Here is a 21,622-nt window from a genome sequence, read left to right on the forward strand (position 1 = left end):
ATGGGTTTGTCTTGCTGTAACAAAATCTGTTTAGCTTTTCAATTATAAGAAAAATGGACAAATTTGCCCTTGGTTTTGGCTATTCCTACTCTTTTCAGAATTTTCAATACTGCCTTTATCTACTTTAGAGAGCAGAAAGGCTTCAAGATTATTTCACATGAATCATACAAATTTCAGACACATGTTGGAAGCTTTCTTAAACATAGGTGCTTGGTTTGGGAGTACACATACATGCAAATATAGCTAATGGTGGGTAGCATCACAAAATTCATAAACTACTAGTAGAATTTAAATTTCTTTAACTGCAATTGCTCCTCATAAAAACCAGAGGAAATTTAGGAAGTAAAATGAAAGAGCAAGTAGATAATTGGTACAAAGAATTCTATGATATGATGGAGGGAAAAGGGAGACAATTGCTGGAAAATAGCTAGTCTCAAAAGAAGCATTATGCATTGGTTTATGTAGTTTGTCTTCAAGTTTTTAGGATTTTTTTTCACTTTTATAGTGAAATATATCATTCTAAGTGTAACAAAATATTTTAAGCCACAGTTCTGAGCATCTTTCCCCTATTAATTAAATGCATAATGGAGATGGTAATGACTAGATCACCTTAATATAGAAAAATGAGGTATGATAGAGGCATACCTCTTCCTGGATTAAATAGTGCTGCATCTTGGACACAAAGTGACAAATTCCAACAGTATCTCTTAACATGTGAAGAACTATTCTCAGGTACAGACCTTCAACTTCAGTGTCTTTCCAAAAACCACCGTACAGTCTGCCCTGCCATTTCACAGCTATCACAAGACCTGACAAATGGGTTATCATAAAGCACCTTATGTGCTGAAAGGCTCTAATGAAAGACCCTATCTTTATAATGTGTTGGAACAACTGAACCTTCTGGTTACTAACTAAAGGTTTTTATAAGGTGCCATTTGCTTCAAATTTCCTATTGTCTCTACTGTTGTGGGTTTTTTTTCCTGTGAACACATTTTGGGATGTTTTCATTCCCTCTTCTTTCCCACTTTGTCCGTGCTTGCTGGTTTCTGTCTGTTGTGCCATCAGTTGTTGGTGGGCCAAGCTGTAAATCAGGTCACCAGAATGATTCATATTAAAAATAAACCTACAATAAAAAGCTTGGAATCCTCTTTGTCAGCATTCTGCTTAATGCCCTGCAGAGCATCACTGCTATTATCTTAAGCCATCTCTTGTTTGTGTTCAGTTTGGAAATTATGCATTTGCAGCTGGAACAAAATCTGTCTCTTCTCAAAACTGCAGCTTCAGCCACACATCTGTCACGTTCTCGTCTCCAATTTATCTTGGGTATCATCTGATTAAAAGCATGTTGGTCCCATGTTCCCCTTGAAATAGAGTGGTGGTGCTCCTCCCTTCCCAAAAGCATTTCCTATCTATTCCTGAGTTAATGGAAAGCACGTCAAGAAACGTGTACCTATCAAGGGGCTGCTTCAAGGAAGTTGTGTTTTTCTGCTTGTATCAGTAGCTTGTAAATCTGGAAAACAAACCTTCCCCAGTTGCTTTCTCTGCTCCCAGAAAACCTTGTTCTGGTGAATATGAACCACTTTGCTCTTCTCATGCAGGCACCTATGGGTTCTGAAGGTGGAGAGGGCTTTTTTTTTTCTCAAGCTTGTGGAACTGGGGAGTCTGGAGTTGCTCTGCAGCAGGATGAGTGCTTAACAGGCTTCATTTGCTGCCTCTGTTCTGGCTGCACTGGAGCTGAATCATGAACTTCTGAACTGTATTAGATAAAACTTGCTAGTGAGCTCTTCTCTGTGGTATTTAAGTGTTGTTATTGAGGTTTTGAGAAGCTTATTTCAGATGTAGTGGCACTTCTTCCTCTTGGGTAGAAGTCATCTCATGCCTCCAGCCTGTATCTGCTCGCTTGCATTTTGCTATCATATTGCATTAGCTGAGTTAACAGTTCCTTAAGAGCTTGGAATTGGTTGTGTAATTGGAGGAGGAGGGCAGAACAGAGTAGTTTAAACACAGCTTTGAAGCCAGGGTGATGGGGTGAGCTCGAGGGGTCTGTTTTGTACATGAGAAATACAAAGGTGCTCCAGTAATCCACTACCATTCAGGAAACTCTTCTCCACCCTCGGAGTTGTTTTTGAAGGCATCCCTTTCTCCAGGGAAAAGGAAATGATCCTCTTTGTAATCAGTTTGAGCTACTGTGTTTTGAACTGCCTGCTAGTTCAACACAGATAAACTACAGCATAAGCTATGTGCAAACACTTGTATCATTTTAAGTGCAATAATTTGCATTAACTAAACTTGCAGTTATGGGTTTAAATACAAGTGGGAGATAATCCAGGTTGTGGTCTTGAGATCACTGAATAATGTGATACTTGATACAGAAAATCTTTTGATCTTCTGGCTTTCTTTTGATCCTGTAGTTGGTAGAATTACAGGGCAAGTATGCAGTGTGACTAAATTGTTACACTTAGACCATGCGTATCTTGTAACTAAAATATCTATCAGAGGGTTAGAGCTCGAGTACCCAAGTACAAAGGGCTCAGACTCTGTCCTTGGCAAGTGACTTGTAAAGCGTTAATCTGGGTGTTAGTCAGCTGTTGACAAATGTTTATTGCATGAGAAAAAATACCCAGAGTTGTTATTTTACAGTAGCATGTACTCACTGAGAATTTCTATATGTAAGCCTGCAAATTGTCTCCTGTATTTAGTAACCAGATCCCACTTTTGTTTTACAGCTGCTGCAGAGGGCAAAGGGAAAAGTGGGGAAGACTTTTTTCAGAAGGTAAGAAAGATATTTCAATTCTATAACAGCACCTGAATAGAGAAAGAAAAGAAAAAGATACCCATTATTCATGCATGTGATCAGCTAATTAAACTTCCTGTGCAGTTTCCACCATATTGATCAAATTTTTAAAAATTTTGTCATTCAGTGTCTTCTTGGTAGCAGCCAGGCATGGAATGAGATGAGAAACAGGTTCTTTGGTGTATGCTCCTGTCCTCCATGCACAATAACAAATTAAGAGTTTTGCCAATTACTTAACTGAAAATGTTAAAATACACATGATGAACATTTGTTATGATTCATTGTTAACCTAGAAGATGTTGTGAGGTGGTCTTAAGCATGTTGTCAGTGGATAAATGCTGCATCCTGTTATTAAAATACTGCCTTGCAACTTACTCTGATATTGTTGAAAGCATAAATATTTGGTTGAGAAATGCAGTGGGCTTTTAAGAAAGAAATGCACAATCCACAAAATGATTCAACAAAGTTTGTGGTTGGACAGAGGCACGGAAGGACTGGAAAAGGGAGTCCTTAAGCAACTAAACTACAAAGTGAAACATGGTCAAGAGTAATGACTTGCAAATTATTTTTACAAAACAGCATAGTACTGAGGTTGTGTTTTTTTTTTTTTTTTTTTTCAAAAATTGTGTGAAGAACATTATTTGTGTTATTTTAATGAAAATCTGCATGTTGCAGACTGATAAAAATGATGAGCTGTTTTTTCTTTAGTATGGAGAAGAAAGACAGTGCAAACTTTGCTGTATGCTGAAATACCTTGACACTCCTTTTGAGTCATTGTCCATTGAAGTAATTTGCTGTATTTTGCATAATTTTAAGTGGTTGTTCCAGAAAGGAAGATGTTGAAGGTTGCTTTACCCTGCATGAGACTGTGGGATGCCTTGATAAAGGCTGGTGAGGAGGAGTATATATGCTGCCAAAATGTTTGGATTTTCAGATTTATGTTGCTCTTAACTGACAGTGAGAGTTGTTTTTCCAAATGTGGTGCTTAAGTGTCTGATATTGGTGTGCACAGAGGAGAATGTGTCAATAGTGCCTCCTTAGGATTTTATCAAAATACTTTGAGTTTTTTTACTTGCTGAAACAAAGCTAAGCCATAGTAGCCTGTGGTTTATTCTCTACATTATTCATTTTGCCACAGTGTTTTCTCTCTCAAATCTGCTCATAATTCTTAAAGGTATGGATAAAATGTTTCTTCTTGAGTTGCTTATCTGTTTGACATGTGTATTTGGTTGCTTGATTATTTACTGTAGATATGATGTGCCTTACAATTATGCAGTCACTAGTGTAATAGCAGAAAATACTGTGTTGAATTTAAGAGGAAAGCAAAATGTGCTAAACTTCCACTATGTCAATGAGTGCAACTCTTTACCCCCACTGATGATACAGTGGCTATCCTGGCATTTAGATTTTATCATATTTGTGCATAATTATTATCTAGGCACAGTGTGGGTGCTGCAATAGGTTAAATAAAGCTGCTTCATTTTAACTGGCATTTTTCTTAAAGTATCATCAACTCCACAGTGTGGATTTCTGTAGTTTTTGAGCACATACACACAATGCTACAGCTAATAAAACCAGATGGAAACTATCTCCTTTGAGTTCTCTTTTGTTGGAAGAAATCTCTGGACAGTTGCTCATAGCTTACTCACTGTCTCTGTCTGTGCAATTTCCTTTAATCAGAGTTAAATTTTTCCTCTCTCATGTGAAATGAATAAGGCAGAGTATGTGGAGGTAAAATGAAGACTCATTTCATGTGTTTCAGGTTGGTGCAGTGAGGAGGAAAGTGATTTGTGGCATTAGAAACACATTGCAATCTAAGTCAGCAGGACACTTCCAGAAACTCAGTGTAAACTCAAAGCTGCAGCAAAGGCATTTTTGTAAAGCAGTTCAGATAATGAGACTTCAGGACATTATTGGCAGGATTTTGAGTGGAACAGGGAGGGAGAAGTGCATCCTTGAGAGGCCACATCTAGAACATGGGGGCATTATTTGCATAAATCATGCCATGTTTGGTGGATTCTGATGGACCGCCCTCAATGTGCTGAGGTTGGAAGTGGCTTGTGAGGTGGAAGAAGTTTCCATAGGAATGCTGAAATGGCAAATGACAAGGCAAAAATTCAGGAAGGTGATTCTGTATGTCAAGGTATGCAGACCAAGAGGGAGGAGAGAGGAGGCTGTGCCTGGGGGGCTGGCAGAGACTCAGCCTGCATTGTTAAGCTGCAGAGAGTATTTTAAAGAAAATTAAAAGTTAATACAAGGGTTTCGTGCTAAGCAGTCTTCTGCTGGCCTCCAAACATGTGAGAAAGCAGTGTTACTTGGATTTTCATCATCAAGCAGGATCTCAGTGGATGTGAGATGGTGGTCCTACCAACTTTCAACTTCCAGAGTTTAATAACAATTTAAATGTCAAAATGCATAATTTTACTGAGCATTTTAGCAGAAACAAGCACATGCAATGAAGTTGCTTGTGGAGTTACAGAATGAGCCCCAGTTCTTGGTGAATTCAGGTAATTTTTCTGCCCTGTTGTGTCAGGGAGGATCAGGTGAAAAATGCCCTTTCCTCTGGTCCTGAATTCAAGTGAAAAGTAGATAAATGTCTTTTGGTGGTGTCATTTTTAAGAGTCCAAAAACTTTATCATACTTTCTTGTAAAGTTTCTAAGTTGCAGTGCTGCTTCAGATAAGGGAAAACCTACCATCTCCTAATCAGGATTTTTCAAAACCACTGGGAGCTACTAATAATTTAGCAAGAAATAAGTAAATAATGGCATGGTTTTCTCTGTAGAGCTCTTGGATCTGCAGTTCAGTAACAGGTAATCCTAAATAAACATGGGTTGCTCTGCTGTTGTGTTACATACTATTTATGTAAAAGATCCTTGTGGGCCTTGCTCTCTAAATTGTTTTCCTTATTTATTCTGTGAGGGAATACATAATATGAAGTTATTACATGTCCTTGATCCAGAGCCCATTTTCAGTTGATGGTGGATTTTTTCCACCAAGTTCCACAACATCTGGTTCACGCCTTATAGGAATTATCTATTCCCTGGAACAATGTACTTTTGCTTTAAAGCCAGGACATTGTTCCAGGGAACAGATAATTTATGTAGCCCTATAGAAGTGTGTGGCACTCTTAGATAAAATGCAAGGTGGTGATTCTCTGTCCTGAAGAGTTCATAATCCAAAACAGGTGAGGGTCAGCCCTGTGGACCAAGAGGAATTTCATGCATCATTTTGGTTTGCTTTTAGCTCTGTCATCATCAAGTTGGTTTCTTTTCTTCTTTTTAAACACTTGGGAATCTCAGTGCTGATGGTAATCTTTCATTCTGAAATTTCTTTGGACAAGAGTGTATCTGTAGCCTTCTCAAGGGCCTGTGAGCAGAGTAGGGTGGGTGATAGGTGAACAATGTGGCTTTAGTGGAATTTGGGTGGAATTCTTGGGACTGCACATGCAGAAGTTGGTGACTGGAAATGATGCACTGCACAGGTCACATCCAAGCTCTTTATTTCAGTGTGCATGTGTTAGTGTGGGCGTTGGGAGAATGCCTGGAGGGGCTCCTCAGTTCTGGCTTTCCTGCCTTTTAGAGTTCATTTGCAGAGCTTGGTTTTGTGGGAAGCACTGAATACTACCAGCCAGCTGTAACTTGTGTGTTTTACTGGTCCTGAGTGTTTAACATCCTTTTATGTTTTATGTTGAGAGTTTCTTCTGTACCTTTTTTAAGCAAACAGAAGTGGTGTTTGCATGCATTTGCCCAGTTGCAGATCCTTAGGGGTTTTTGAGATATCTCTGGATTTAGGCAAAAAGTGTATTTAAATGCTTGTGTTTCTCTCACTGCTGAGTCTGTTATTCCCTGAGGGAGACATAAATGTGCTTGGAGCTGTGAAGTTGCAACTGGGCATAAGTTTCATGTGTGTACCAAAATCTCTTCTGTTAATTATTAGGAGTTCAGGAGTGTAAAGGAAGACTAGTGGTTTCTTTTCATTTTCCTTCCTGTGCTTATGTGTATAATGTTAAAACTATAGTTTCTGATTTTATTAAATAATTAGCACTGTAGAAGTTACTGAGGCCATTTTGGAAGCCTGATGTGGTGAAACCATTCTTTAAAAACAGGTGATCTTTCAGTCCAGGTATTTGGAAACAGGAGTACAAAGAGACTAAAAAAAACCAAACAAATGCCCAACCAAAGCCAAAAAATAAACCCCCTGTGATTATTGGAAGATGTGAAAAATAGCTATATCTAACTGTATCTTTAATCATATTTCTGTTCAAGTCCTCTATGCAGTAGTCATTAATGATTGTGCATTTTTATTTATTTAGGAGGCTCTGGCAGCAAAGGCAGCAAGGAATCTTCCTCAAGCCCTGTTTGCTTTTCTAAGACAGTAAAAGAGCTTGGTTTGCAACATCCTGTGTTTTCTCTTGTATCTTTGAAAAATCTCTTTTCTGTTGTTCTGGGACAAACCTTTGAACTGTTGCAATATTCTTACTTGTGAATATATTAACACAGTGTTCATGTATGCATTTTGTAAGTATAGGTAGTATATTCTGATACAAATAAATTTAATTTTCTCTTTGCAGTAGGTCAGGCTGGAAGTGAATCAGTCTCACTTTTTCATCTCTGAACATGAAGCATATCTAGAGCTTCAAATGCAAGTGGCTTAGGGCATTTTCAGGCATTAAAAATATTAATCATTGACCTGAGACCAAGATGTCTCAAGCTAATTATTATCCACATTCAGGACTAACTTCTGAAGGGCTTTTCATGTGTCTTCAGCCATGACTATTCTCCAGCTGCCTATTTATAGCTGTAGCTCCCCCAGGGCTGTGTTTCCATTTCTGATGGCAGCCACTGAGTTTCTTGCAGTGTTATTTATCTGGTGGTGAGACCTCGTGAGCTGCTGCTGATCGGACATTATCATGGCTTTGGTCTCTGTTTCAACCACAGCAGCAGCTTGGAGCTGCAGGAGCTGGTTCCACACATTCCACTTTTTCTGGGTAGGAATCAGGATCTGCACTAGCATTAAAATAACCTCTTGATGTAGAGCTTGGCTCATAGCATGTGACAAGGATTTATTAAGGCCATACGTTTCCTGAGCTGGCTTCAAGTGCCTGGCTGGGATGGGAGTGCTGGCATCCAATTTACCCTGAGCTTCCTCTCATTTGGCTTCCTGGGAAGAGGAAGTGACTGCTTGGAGAGGGCAGCGTGGATTAGGGGGCTGAAAGAATGTCAGTGCAAGTTAACATTTGCAGGAAATCTTGGGATTGAGACATTTGTCTCCCTTTTGGCAGAACCCCACCTAGTGGAAAGGAGGCTATTTAGGTTGGATCAGTTTCTCTGAAAAGGTAAATCAAGAATGCTTACTTAACTTTTTGCTTAGTTCAGGCAGAGCTGAGTGGTGGGAAGGCTTCATTTTTGTGGAAAATGGCACTCATCCCATCTGTAGTATAGTGACCATTCTGCTAAGGCAATGGAGTAATTCCAAGGATTTTTGGGTTTTTTTTTATTTCATCTCCAGTTTCTCCTATGCTGCTTCTGATACAATGAGTACTAGCTTGAGATTTTGCCTGTAATATCAAGTTAGTTGATAAAGTTCAGCTTTATGCCACTATATTGCTATACTTAACACTGTGCAAGATCCCTTGCATTGTAAAGCAGTAGAGGAGGAGTGGTTTGTCACCACCATCTCAACTGAGGTTCTCAGTGCTTTTCATTCTGAGAGTCAAATCCTCCCTCAGAAGAGAGGAGGGATTTCCTTCTCAGAAATGTTTGTACTTTTACCTTGAGGAAAAAAAAATATAAAGGAGACAAGTATGAGAATGAATCAAATCAAGAATATACACTGGCTTTCTGGCTTGTAAGGAGAATTGCTGGGTTTGATTTCAGAGAGGAGATTTGGATGCATACTGGTGTTTTGAACAGTGTTCTGAGGGGTTTCATTTTTGAGTGATATTTAGAATTTTTATATTACTTGTGTAATTCATTAATGCTGTAGAGACAGATATTTCTATAGATAATTTTTTGCATGCCTGATTTTTTTTTTGTTTTATGCTTTGTCCTGTATTTAAAACAAATGTGTTACCTGTGACCCTTGACTAGTACTTCCATTGAGGGTAAAATAAACTTTTAATTCAAGTGAAGGACTTGGGTGTTTCTCCATAGGTAAGGGCATTTGATTGATTGATTTTTTACTCTCAACTTTTTTGCTGTACTTGTAAATTAAGTACCAAGTTCTGTAAACATTTTTGTTGCAGTAGGTTTACTTAATGTAGCTTTTGTATGCAGCAACAATACTGCAATATTTTCTTAGACAAGACCCTTTTTTTAAGAATCATCTTAGTTGTTTTCAGGTGAAGCAAAGGTTAAAAAAGATGCAGTGTGTATGTGCATGCATGCATCTGTTCTCACCCTTTCTAGGGTAAAAATCCCTTACTGGAAATGGAAACAATAAAAATTCCAAAGCCACATCCATATAGGCAGCTTTCCCAATTCCATCTTTAGTGATTTAGAGCTTTTATGTGCAGTCTGAAAGTTTCATTTGTAAAACTGACGTCTTTTACTCTGCTGCCTTTATTGCGTTTATACATAATCTGTTCATTAGTGTTAGTATTTAGTATAAAAGTTTGGACACACATTGATCAAAACAAAGAATAAATACATTGCCCATGATGTTAACCTTGACCTCTAATTTTAGCTTCAGGACCTCTTCATCCTGTGCATGCTTAATTCTTGGTAAGCTCTTTAGGAATAGCTGTCAATACTTTGTGAAGACGGTACATTTGTTAGAGTCAGCATGGGCTAGGATTAGTCCTTGACAGCAAACAGCCTGTGCGCTGCTCTGGGGAAGCCTCAAACTCTGCACAAAAGTATTGGCCCTGAGAAGTTGTAGGGAGGCATTATTGGTGTTCTACTTAGCTTGACATGACCCTGTATAGCAATATGCAGGTGAGTTTTCCTTCTGTTCCCTTTTTATATATCAATCAGAAACACATCAATGTTTTTTGATAGTTGTTTTAGCATTTAATCAAAACTTGAAATAAAAATCAGTTTAACAGAGATGGACAAGTGAGTAGGTGAAGATCAATTTCCTGCAGTATTAAAGCAAATGACTTGCAGTGTAAGCATGAACAAAAACATATGGGAGTACTGATCCTTATCCATGCTGCTTATTCCAGACAGTAATGTCTAAAATAATTTACATATTACCTTTTTTCAAGACAAGTAAAACTAGGGAAGAAGGATTAGCCAAGCAGTCACCTTTTCTGAAAGTGTCTGGGTTTCTGACAGTTGGGCTATAAATTGGGAAAATGAGGAGCCCTGCCCTTGAAGACACACAGGCACTCATGTCTGTTGTCCCACTGCTCCTTTCTGTACAGACACACAAGTGCAGCTTGATCCTTGTCCTCCCTGTGCATCCTTTGGTTGTGTGTTTTAAACAGATTGCACCCACACGTGTGCTGTCAGTACTGACAGACTGCAGTCACAGCAAACTTGCTAAAGCATTCTCTGTATTTTATGGTTTTAATTCTGGTCTCTGCATAGGACATGGATGTTTTTGCCACACAGGAGCACAAACTGGAAGCTCTGGACAGTGTAGTCTGGGATGTGGGGTGTCTGGAGCCATGTGCCATTGCTGCTTCTCAGGAACAGCCCCTCCTCCTTACCTGCAGAATTAGGGTTTACACAGGGGTCAGGCTGTACTGTCCAACTTTGAGGCTGTGACAAACTGTGACTTCTTGATTGGAATTGCTTATGTAGGTCATCACCTCAGGAGGAAAGAAACCACAACAGGGCTTGGGATGCAAATCCATTGCTGCACCCAAAATGTTGGCCAGACTTCCACAAGAGCTGCGTACCAGGCTTTGGGCGAAGTTTTGTAATCTCCTTTTTAACTCCTTATACTCAAATTTCCTCACCAACCAGTAATCCTTGATGCTGCCCTGCTGATGTGCTCTGGGAATGCAAATGCTTTCTCTGGCCTCACCAGTGTTGGAGTTTGAATTCCCAATGGGTAACTTCACACAAACCTCTTTTGAATCTTGTTCTTCCTTCCCATCCTTGTTCTTGCCTTGCTTTCTCCTCCCCCCAAACAAAAAAAAAGCAACAAACCCTTAAATATAATAATTCTGGTTCCAGCTACACCCATGGCTGTGTTCTTGCTGCCAAAAGTCATGTCCAGGGATTAGTCATCCTCTCAGATTGTGCTGCATCACCTCTTATGCGCTGCAAGAGATAGAACTAAGGATCACCCCATGCAGAATTTCACTTGTCTGCTGTGACTCTTCGGGTCTTGTCCTATGGAAATATATTTTCCTTTCATTTTCATCTAAGTCATATTCAAATAAACCCTAAGAATAAACTTGTTTATACAGCTGTAAATGCATTTAAACTGAGGGGACTAAGAAAACTTCTCTGAAAGCTGAAGATGCAAGATGAACACTGAAAGTCTGTGAAACCAAGTATTCCAAGCCTAGGCATAACATCTTCATGGTGTAAAATGAGGTTGTCTCTGAGTTACTTTCCCACATGGTATTGAAGTCCAAACTGATTTAATTTTGTTCTTTTCCTCACTTGCCTGGAAAAAGAATTTCACTTAAGTGGGGAAGGAATTCAGACTGGGTAACTGCAGAGACCCACTAGTAGATGCAGATTCCTGTCTGACCCATTTTTCCTTTCACTGTGATTAATACTGGAGGCAGAAAAGGCCAAGATGCCCAAATCCCAAAGGTGGGAGGGTCAGAAATAGGTATCTTACCAACACTAACTATAAAGAATAATACTTTGATTTAATGTGCCTGCTTTAAATGAAGAAGTCTGTTATATATGTTGTTCTTGTTCATCCACTGTGTGTAAAATATTTCCTTTGAATTCTGAAATACTTGTGGCCTTTGGGGGAGTTTTGTTTGGTTGGTTTTGTTGCATTCAGGACATTCCAGTTTGCATCCAAAATCAGCTAAACAAAAAATACAGCATAAGAAAAAATAATTTCTTACGGTCTTAATGTAAAAACTCCCCAAAGTGCTGAAACTATAAACTTTTCAAGCTGGAATACAGGAATACAAGGAAGCCAAAAGCTTGTCTTCCAGCTGCCTTACAGTTAGACTCTTTTTTTTTTTTTTTCTTGAAGGCCCAATGATATGCAGCTAGAGCCAATTTTTTCAGGGTCAGAGTACAGTCTGATTTGTTTTGTTGGTGTCCTCCAGTGTCTTGTCCTCTTCTGTTTTTTCTCCACTGAGAATAGCTTACATATTTTGGCTTGTAAACACTACAATTACACTTGGGCAAAGGGGAGGAAGGAAAGTTGTAGAAAGACAATTTCTTAGGTTTTCCTTCATTTTGAGAAGAAGCATGAGGTTATTTGTTGGGGATTAAACCTTGCTGACAGGTATGCTGGGTCCCTTTGGTCAGCTGATCCCTCAAGGCAAGGCAAGCACTGATTAGTACTCGCTCTATCTCTTATTTTGTGTGGAAATAAGGGAAGCTATGTAGAGGTGCTGTTCTGCAGAGATCATGAACTCTGAGTCATCCCTAGGCTGAATTTCCTCTGAATGTTATGTAACTCAAGTATTTATACAATTGGAATGCATGTAATATGGCTGGAGCACTTGAGAGTTCTCTTTTTCATGTGAGAGCAGAACCCCTGTTCTCAGGGTATGTGGCATAATACTGATTTCACTAATGAGGCAGTTCCATTGCAACATGAACTTGAGGTTGTCATGGAATTATTCCAGATTTCTCAGGGAAAAAAATAAAGTCTTGTCACTTAAAATTGCCTGGGTTTGAATGGTAAAGCTGAAACAAAATTTGATGGAAGAGTGATCTATGCATTCTTCAGTATCATCTTTACTTTCAAGTTTAACTGCTCTCATAAAAACTCAGTTCCAAGTTTTCCAGAGCTTTGTGACACTCTGCTGTTATAATAAATACAATACAGAAGTAATAACTTAAATTATTACTTCTTAAGTAATTACTTATTTAAGTGGTTTAAGAAGTAAGCAGTGTAGTTTAATTTTTTTAAGTGTTCTTAGGAAAGTTCTGGTTTATTGTAACATTACAGCCTGGAGGTGAATGCACAGACTGAGCATTTTGATACTTCAGTAAATGTACTTCATTTAAATGCATCCTGACTTTTTTTTTTTTTTTTTTTTTTTTTTTTTGCCTGTCTAAGATAGGAGATAATCTTGTCTTTGTAGAGACCAAATTGAGTTATCTTTTTTGGTCTAATGTGGCAATTTTTAACATTACAAAGAGCTTAAGGATAGTAGATGGCCAAATCTCCAGTGGCTGGCAGTCAGACTGCTTTTCCTTTGAAGATCTTATATGCATCTTTCTCATATGTCCCCAGAATGTGCAGCTGTGAAGCTGTGGGCTTTCATTTTATTTTAGTTTAGCATAAGAAACGGGGAGGATTTAATTTCTCCAAGACAGAAGTCTCCAACCTTTATTGAGAGGGTAAGGGACTGATGGGATGTAACACTTGCCTTGAATGACATGCATTCTTCTTCTGTCTCCTCTCTTGTGGTTCCTTTCATGTTGGATCTTCTATAACTCAGTCCTGCACCGTTCTCTGTTTTAGCATCTCCCCTTTGCTTTTAGCCAGTGCCTTCCAATTTTCTGTGCATTTCACTGCCTGTTGCACAATGAAAAAAAAAATCCTCGCCCAAAGCCTTTTATCAGAGACAAGTGAATTCTTTGAAACAGCTTTTTTCACATCTGGATTGGAAAATGGTGAAAAGTATATGTATGTTGCTGGTAGAATTTCACCCTCCTGGAAATGTTTTATTTCAGCTGTAACTTATTATCCAATAGTGCTGAAACCAAAAATACAGTATAATGAAGTCGGCTGATGCTTTGTTTTTCCACATGGCATGCTAATCTAGAAGTTGTTGTGGTGTCTTTGGGATTTGGATGTAGAAGATAAGAATTAGGAACTGTTAGGGAAATCTGCCTAATTTTGAATTATACTGTTATGGAAAACATACTGGTATTGTAGCTGTTAATGCATTAGTCTTCTGCTTGCAAGTGACTTTGCTAATTATTTTGACATTTTAATTGTTTTCATTCCCTCATGAGTATGATGAGAGGTATGAGCTCACCATGCTTGTTGATGAGACCTTGGTTTAAAAGAGAAGTCCTTTAGCCTCAGTAGACATGCCCAGCATTTCTAGGAGCTGCATTTCCATTCATCTATCTGAAGTCCTTGGTGTCAAGCAGTTCCTTCTCCTGCGTTACAGCTGAGTGGGTTGGTGAAGCTCTGTAGCTCTGTGCCAGGATGAAATTTCAGTATAATCTGCCTGTAATAGGGCTGGTGGAATTGTCACTGAGCCCAAGGCAGCAGCAGAATGAGAGCTGACACTGAGCTAAATGACTGCCTGGTTTTCACAGTGTGAGAGTGTGTGCATAGTTTTTCCCTGTTGGCTGGTTGGAGATGTACAGATAGGTTACACACTGTGTCATAATAAATAAATGCTGTCAAATGTCTGCTCCGACCTGCTAAACTAAATAAAAATTCTGGAGTCTGGATAAGCTTATAATGAAAAGCTGCTTTTGGGTAAAAGTGAGGCAAACCAATATATTTTGACTTATGGAGACTCACAAAGACTCAATTTAAATTTGATGGGCTTTACTTAAGAACCATTTTAAGGTAACTGAAGAAATATTTGTGTTGAATTGTAAAGGTTTGGCATTCCCTCAGAGATGGATGTGGAGTCTGCTGTAGCTATTAGTGGTCATTTGAACTTCATGGAAACTGCTGAGCATTTTGGGTTTGCTCTGTGGAATTCTTTTGAATGGTCAGAACTCAGCCATGCTTATTAACAGATAAAAGTTCTCAAGAAAACCAGAGAAGCAGTTCATGGCTTGTGCTATTTAAAAGTAATAATATTTAACAGTTTTAAAAATGGTAAACATCATATTTTCAGAAAATGAATGTATGCTTTTACAGGAGAAAAATAAAAACTTAATTCTTTGAAAATGCTTTCTTTTTTAATAGATTATGGAAGAAACAAACACACAGATTGCTTGGCCATCAAAGTTGAAGATCGGAGCAAAATCGAAAAAAGGTATTTTACTTTGCTCTTTTTATGGGGTGGGATTTGTTGTTAGCATAGTGAGAACCATAGAATGAAGAATTAGATTTTTAGAGTCACACATCAATACTGGTCACCTGAAGTATTTCCATTTCAGTCTGCTGTTTCTTATAGAAATTTCTTGTTGAAGTTATCTTGGCTTTATATAGGTATTTGATACACCAATCCATTTTAAGGAGCTTGCAATTCTGTGAGTATTTATTTAATCAAAACTGCTGTAGTAAGCATGTGTGCCTTCTGCTGTACGATTCTGTATCTAATCAGAACAGTTTCTTTATTTTACAGCAGTCAAAACCAGTGTTTCTGGTAACATTTTAGATGAGTGGGTGTTTTGTGGGGTTTTGTGTTTGTTTCTGTAGAGAACAAAGATGAGTGTTGGCCAAGCCCAGCAGAACAGTAAATATTCATTGTGTCCCTGACAGGGACAGCCTGCACACTTTTTTGGGTTCTCTAAGAAACCTAAGTGAAGCTGTTTCTTAGGCATGACCAGTATTGTGGTTTAAATTATGTTTCTTTTGGAAGTCTGGCCTATTAGTGTGAGCTAAGTATACAGTCTGGACATCTCTCTTTGAAATAAACCTTCTTGTTCTGTTCTTAAGGAGTCATAACTGTGACTGATTGAAAACAACACTTAATTTCTCTTCTGCATAAAAAATGAAATTGGGAACACTGCATGCATTTCTGACCAGGCTGATACATATTTAAAAACCAAGAAAATTAACTTCAAATAATTTCTCTCCATGTTATATATAGAATGTATAGGTGGAGGTGTGGGCTACCCTTAGTAAATTAATGACATCTCTTGGGAAGAAAAATGACATTTTTATAAAGGTGCAGGATTAATAAAATTTTTATGGTGTAAAGTGAGATTGTTTCTGAGGTACTTTGCCACATGGTGTTAAAGTCCAAATTGATTTCATTTTTTCTTTTCTCCCCTTGCATGGAAAAAGAATCTTGCTAAAATGGGGAAGGAATTAAGACTGGGGAAAATGCAGGTGTTTTGTATATAGGCATTAATGTGTGCAACTAACATTTCTAGTAATGCAGGAGTGACAAGGTCTCTGTGCAAACCTGGGGAGTTCTGTGTGCCCTCTCCTTGGGGTGCTGGGAATTGATGCACACCTGATACTCCTCAGCAAGCTGAGGCACAAGAGGTTGTTTTTCTTCTGAGGATAGAAAAGAAAAAATAATGTGGTGCCTGTAACTTCCCCCCTAATTTAAGTGGGCTTGGTTCTGAAGATGAAAAGCATGAATGAAAGGTAAAAAAAGAGGGGTAAGAGAGGTGGTTGGCTGGCTTCTGCATTGGTACTTGGAGGTGCAGCTTTAAATTAAATTAATTTAATCTATTTATTGGTGACTTCAAGTAGAAGATAATGTGGTGAAGCTCTATCAATACATGGAATGAATTTGAGTACCATGGGAAATAAAACAGCTAAAAGAGTTATGGGCTGATAAAAGTAAAAACTGAGGAAAGGGAACATGTATTCCAGCTGGGCACACTGAGTGAATCTGCAGTGGGAATGATTATCCTGCAAAGTCCTTGTGCCAAAAGAAACTTTAGATAGTGAGATAGTAATGGGCTGTAAACAAGACATTTTAGCAATATGCTGAACTATTAAAAAAAGCGTTTCAAATGCCTGTGGATTTCAGGGTGGCTCTAAAGACTTAAACCACTCTCTGGCCAGCTCTGGTGTGCTGGGTTGTGTGTATATACACCTAAGATAGTAAATTGCAGCCTGTGTACAAAGAGCCCCTTAACCCTGAGGTTCCTATTTCTTGTGAAATAAGGTGCAGTTTATATGATCTGTTTACACTTAATACCAATTGTTTGCAATTCTATAAGTTTCCATTTGCAGCTACAGCAGCTGTTTATATAGGGGTAAATATTCCAAGTGTTTAACATAATCTTGGCTTCACTTAATGACATTTTCTGATTGAGAGGAGAGTCTGCAACAAATAACTGGCTGGCTCTGCAGGGACTTGACCTCAGAACATGGTCTGCCTGCCTCCTTGGCTGGGGCTGAGCCTGAGTCACTCATGAGGGAGCAGCAGCTATGGATGGACAGGATGGACAGTGCTTTACCCCAGCCCCACGCTGCACCCAGGCATCACCCAGACATCCCAGATTTTTTATATTTTTTGTATCGTTTTGCAATATAATCTGCTTGTGGTTTCAGCAGCTTCAGATGCTGTGTGTTGTGGCCTTAGGTCATTCACAGCTTTCCTCCCAATACAGGGGAAAAACAGTTGTTAGGAAAACGTTGCTTTTCTTCCTGTGATATTGGTCAGTCTGTCATGAAGCACTCGGGGCTCAATGGTGTCATTCTTCTCACTGCTGGTGACAGTTTTAATTAGACACTACCGATACTAAATCAATAAGAAGAAACCACGTTTTGTTTTGAATTGAAACACAAAGATATTGAAATTTACAGCCAAGATGTACATAGTAAGATCAGCAAGGATGAGGATGAAGAATAAGTTCTCTAAAAGATCCAGAATCCTTTTGTGATCTTTTAGAAAAAAATGTGCTATAGTGAAGCTTAAGCACCAAGAGTAGATGACTTGTGAACCTTTGTATCATTTCTTTTCTCTTATATGGATTGCAACTTTTAAATTGATGAGTCCAAAATTCTGTTTTTTAAGTATCATAGTGGTAATTCATTAACTTACACTTGATAAATATTTTCTGAAGGGGTTTTTGAGTTGCAAAAGACTAATGTCTGAATTAGGCATAAGCAGATGTAAAAAATTTGCTAATTCAAATTCATTATTTAATGTGTTTTCTAAAACACATCATCACAAAGCTAAATTTTAAAAAAAAATATTATCAACTCTCAACAGTTTCATAAGAGCAAAACAGGAATTTCCTGGTTTTAATGAACACCAGATGCTGTAGCCTTACTCTAGTGATGCAGAGGGTTAAAGCATTTCGAAATAAATGTTTAGAAAACACACAAACATATAAATCTTCCACAGCATCTTAAAGCAACCCATTTGTTCAGGTTGCCAAATAGATCCCATAACATGCAGGATTTAGGGAGGGAAGTGAACAATTTAAAGCTTTTCATGACTGATTCCATCAGTAATGAAAGAATTGGCACTGGCAGGGTTTGCTCTGCTTGGCACTGGTGCTGTAGAGCTCAGGGTGTATCAAAGCCTCATGTTCTGGAGGTTTGGGATCTTCTCTAGTCTGGTGAATTAAAGAACAATTTGAGAGACAGTAACTTTGGCTCTCAACATGCCTTTTCACTCTGTTGTAGTTACTGTTCCTTTGGAATGCTGTTAATTGTCTTTTAAAGATTTATTCAGTGGTATGAAAGCATGAGTAGATTGCCAAATCTACTCATCAGATCAGATGCTGTAGTTCCACAAACATTTTCCAAGCAGGCATAAGATGATGGGATTTTCCTTCTCCCTTTCTGAAATACTGTCTTGTTCTTGTTGTCCAGCCCTTTCTGCTGTGCTGTCATTGGTGCTCACATGGGGGACCAGAGTGACTGTTCCTAAAGTCTAGCCATGGATAATTTTTACTTTTGCAGAGGGAGTGTTCTTGTTCCTTTGCTAGGTGTCTGAACTCTCACTATGCATGCTCATGTGTTTCCCCATCTGTTTGTATGGAACTGGAATGCTGAATGCCTTGGAAGCAGGTGAATGTCATGTCAACCAGCAGCAGTGCTTGTGGATGCACAGTGAAGCTGTTCTTTAGGAAATGGATGTATGGGAGTTCAGATTTCACCTATATTCCTTACTAATTTTTATTTCCAAATTCTCCCTCCCCCATACCCCTGTGTCCCTTTGCATTCCAACAGCCACAAAGAGGTTGTGGGATGTGTGTGTGTGCTCAGAATGCAGCTTGGAATAACTTTTGGGGAACAGCCACCATAAGAATCCCTTCAGCTCTTGGAAACTTAATGGCTCTAAGCAGGAAGATGATCAAAGAGTTGGAGCAAGCAATATTTTAATATGTTAAAAAAGATGGTAAGGGGAAATGCAAAATAAATTGAACTTGCAGAGCAGGTAGAACTCTGGGGTCTTTCATTTCTAAAAAGGACTTCTCTTGCTCTTTTTTCTTCCTCTTACTCACATATTTTCATTCCTCTTCTATTTTCTTTAGTCCCCAGCTCTTTTTAATCTGTATCATATCTTGAAATTACCAATTTATTTTCTTTCTTTCTTGAGCTTCATTATTTTATTTTACTTCTCTTATTTGCTGTTTCTGGCATTGTGACTTTTTGTTTTGCTTTTTTTCTGTTTTTCCTCTCTTATCACTGATGCATTTTAAGTTGGTCAATAAAAATCTATTTGTACTTTTTCCATTTGATTTTACTTTTTACCAATTCTTTCATCTTTTTTAATAACTTCAAAAAATTTGAACTAGCCTTTGGTATCAAAGCATTTCATACCTGCTGTTTTTCATTAGCATATCTCCAACACAAGTACAGAGCATGTTAAATTCATATCCAAGGAGAACAGCAAAGTACTGGAGGTACTGGAAGGAAGGCAGCAATAACTGGCATTGGGCACTGCTTACACTTTGGGTTACAATGGCAATTTGGTTTCTTATTTTTCTATTAACTTTGCCTTTTGCAAATTACATTGTAAGCCAAGTGCAGCTGTTTCCCTCTTTGCATCCTGAGCTGTGAAGGTAACATGCACAATGAAGTTAATACCCAATACCAAGCTTGAGACAAATAACTTCAGCCAAATCAGTAAAAGCTGACTCTGGTTTATTGGAATGTTGTTTAGGTGCAAGGGAAGCATTCTGCCTGTTTCAGGAGGCATTGTGATAAAAGGTAGAGCCTCCTCTTTTGTTAAAACAAATGTCACTGCTTAGTGAACTCAAGGCCAAACTTGTGAGTTACTACCTTAGATATCTAGAGTAAGCTAAAATGTTTGTCCTTTCAGACCTTTAAATCCACTTTCAGTTGTTTCCCAGTACTGTGATAGAAGCTGAAGTTTATATTTTCAGTTGAAATAGGGAGGGAGAGAACCAAGAACTGCGGTGTCAGGCTGTGCAGCCTTAGGACTGTGTGCAGATAAAATGCCAGGTGATTTCTTCTTTTGCCATAGGCTTTCTGATAAATCTGATTTTAGGCTTTTTAGATAATGTCTTTCCAAAATACCTGATTTTCTCAATTCAGTTTGTCAATGCAATCTTTTTTGAGAAGAGTGTGAACTGCTTTTAAAGCTAAACCTCTAGCAGTACAATATCCCAGGAGTGGTTAATCTATGAGTAGTTCAGAGTTGTGCCTGCCAGTTCAGCATCCCATTGCAAGCACTTCATCATTTACACACGTGTTCCATGGAGGGATTACATCACTGCTTAAAGCACAAGTGCATCATAAGTTATGCAATATTGCTCTTTGTGCTGCAGCTGAGCTGAATCCCACATTTGTACAGAGCAGAGACTCAGGACTCTGCTCAGGACTCCGGAATTCCACACTACAAAAAACCCACCTCGGATTAATGGATGTGAGTGGGACTTTGTCAATGCTTCTGTCCAAACCCAGTATTTTGTTATTAAATATCAGTGATAGTAGAAGAGTTAATAACCCTCCACAACATCGTTATCTAGGAGTCTTGTGAACTTTAAACATAATTGTAACCTCTTGTAGCATGTCTGGGAGTCTCTAGAGTTTTCTTCCCCCCAGGAAACACCCAGCCAACCAAAAACCACAACTCCAAAGCCTCCACCAAACCAAAACACCCCTAGGGAAACCAGAGAGCTCAATGAGGCAGACATTGAGAAACTTGAGTAGAGGGAAAAGAACTTGTGTGGTATCAAGGGGTTTTGGACCTTTTCTTCAGGAGATTGTCATTGCATTGATGGTATTTAGTAGTAAATGCAAAGTTTGGTGGAATTAATAGATTTCTCTGCTTTCTTATCACTGAGATTGCTGAAACACTGAAAGGATTTTGGTCTAGGCCACTAGATTTACATTACATACTTCATCTTTTCTAAATACCAGGTGTCTTGGTGTTCTTCAGATGCTGGCATGTCTGCGAAGGGCAGTTATATAACTTGAAATTTCCCCAAGAAATTAGCCAAGTCCTAGTTCAGTCAAATAAACATAAAAGCAACTTGAAAATTCCTAATAGTTTAGGCTATTTGCTTCTTTGTCTTATGCAACTCCTAAGCAGATAATGCTGTGCTCTGTGTGGTTGTGTGCATATCTTCCCTGGAGGAGTGGTGAAGAATTGGGAAATTGGAACAGGGAAGTGGTGGAGTTGCCATCTTTGGAAGGGTTCAAAAAAACCAAAAACTAAGCAGTCATGGCACTCGCTGCCATGGCTTAATTGACAAGGTGGTGTTCAGTCAAAGGTTGGACTTCATGATCTTGGAGGTCTTTTCCAACCTTAAAGATCCTGTGATTCCATATAAAATAATGACTGTTTAGGATCACCTTATTTTTTAGATCTTGGGTGTTTTCCTTTTCTTTAAGGTTTTACATACATGTTACTCCTTAATATAGTTGCAGCCATAACAGAGGGTTTCAGTGGTTTCCTTAAATGACTTCCTTCTTCTGGGCCAAAGAGGCATAGTTATTTTTTTTCCTTTTTTCACACTGTATATATATTATGCCTGTTTTTAATTTTGTTAAAAAGTGATTTGGAACTAGTGGTGTTGTGGAAAACCCACAGAAATTAAAGATTGGGGATTTCAGAGATGGTTTAAGTTGCATGAAAACATTTTCTTACAGAAGCTACTCTTCTTAGTTATGGTAGATTTATTCCTAATTATTTCAGT

At 38.5% G+C, this 21,622-nt stretch overlaps 1 protein-coding gene across 3 annotated transcripts in view; it reads left to right on the top strand.

Moving 5' to 3' along the window:
• The window catches only part of BICC1 (BicC family RNA binding protein 1), an 89,803-nt gene that overhangs the window by 29,945 nt on the left and 38,236 nt on the right, over nt 1-21,622 (top strand). For all 3 annotated transcript variants that reach the window (XM_063164010.1, XM_063164011.1, XM_063164012.1), the window contains 2 exons: nt 2,727-2,773; nt 14,778-14,847. In XM_063164010.1, the coding sequence (XP_063020080.1) occupies nt 2,727-2,773; nt 14,778-14,847 (117 nt within the window). Of the gene's footprint in view, nt 1-2,726; nt 2,774-14,777; nt 14,848-21,622 lie in introns of those variants that run through there.

This window comes from Melospiza melodia, chromosome 9 (genome assembly GCF_035770615.1).
Source record: "Melospiza melodia melodia isolate bMelMel2 chromosome 9, bMelMel2.pri, whole genome shotgun sequence".
Lineage (NCBI taxonomy): Eukaryota > Metazoa > Chordata > Aves > Passeriformes > Passerellidae > Melospiza > Melospiza melodia.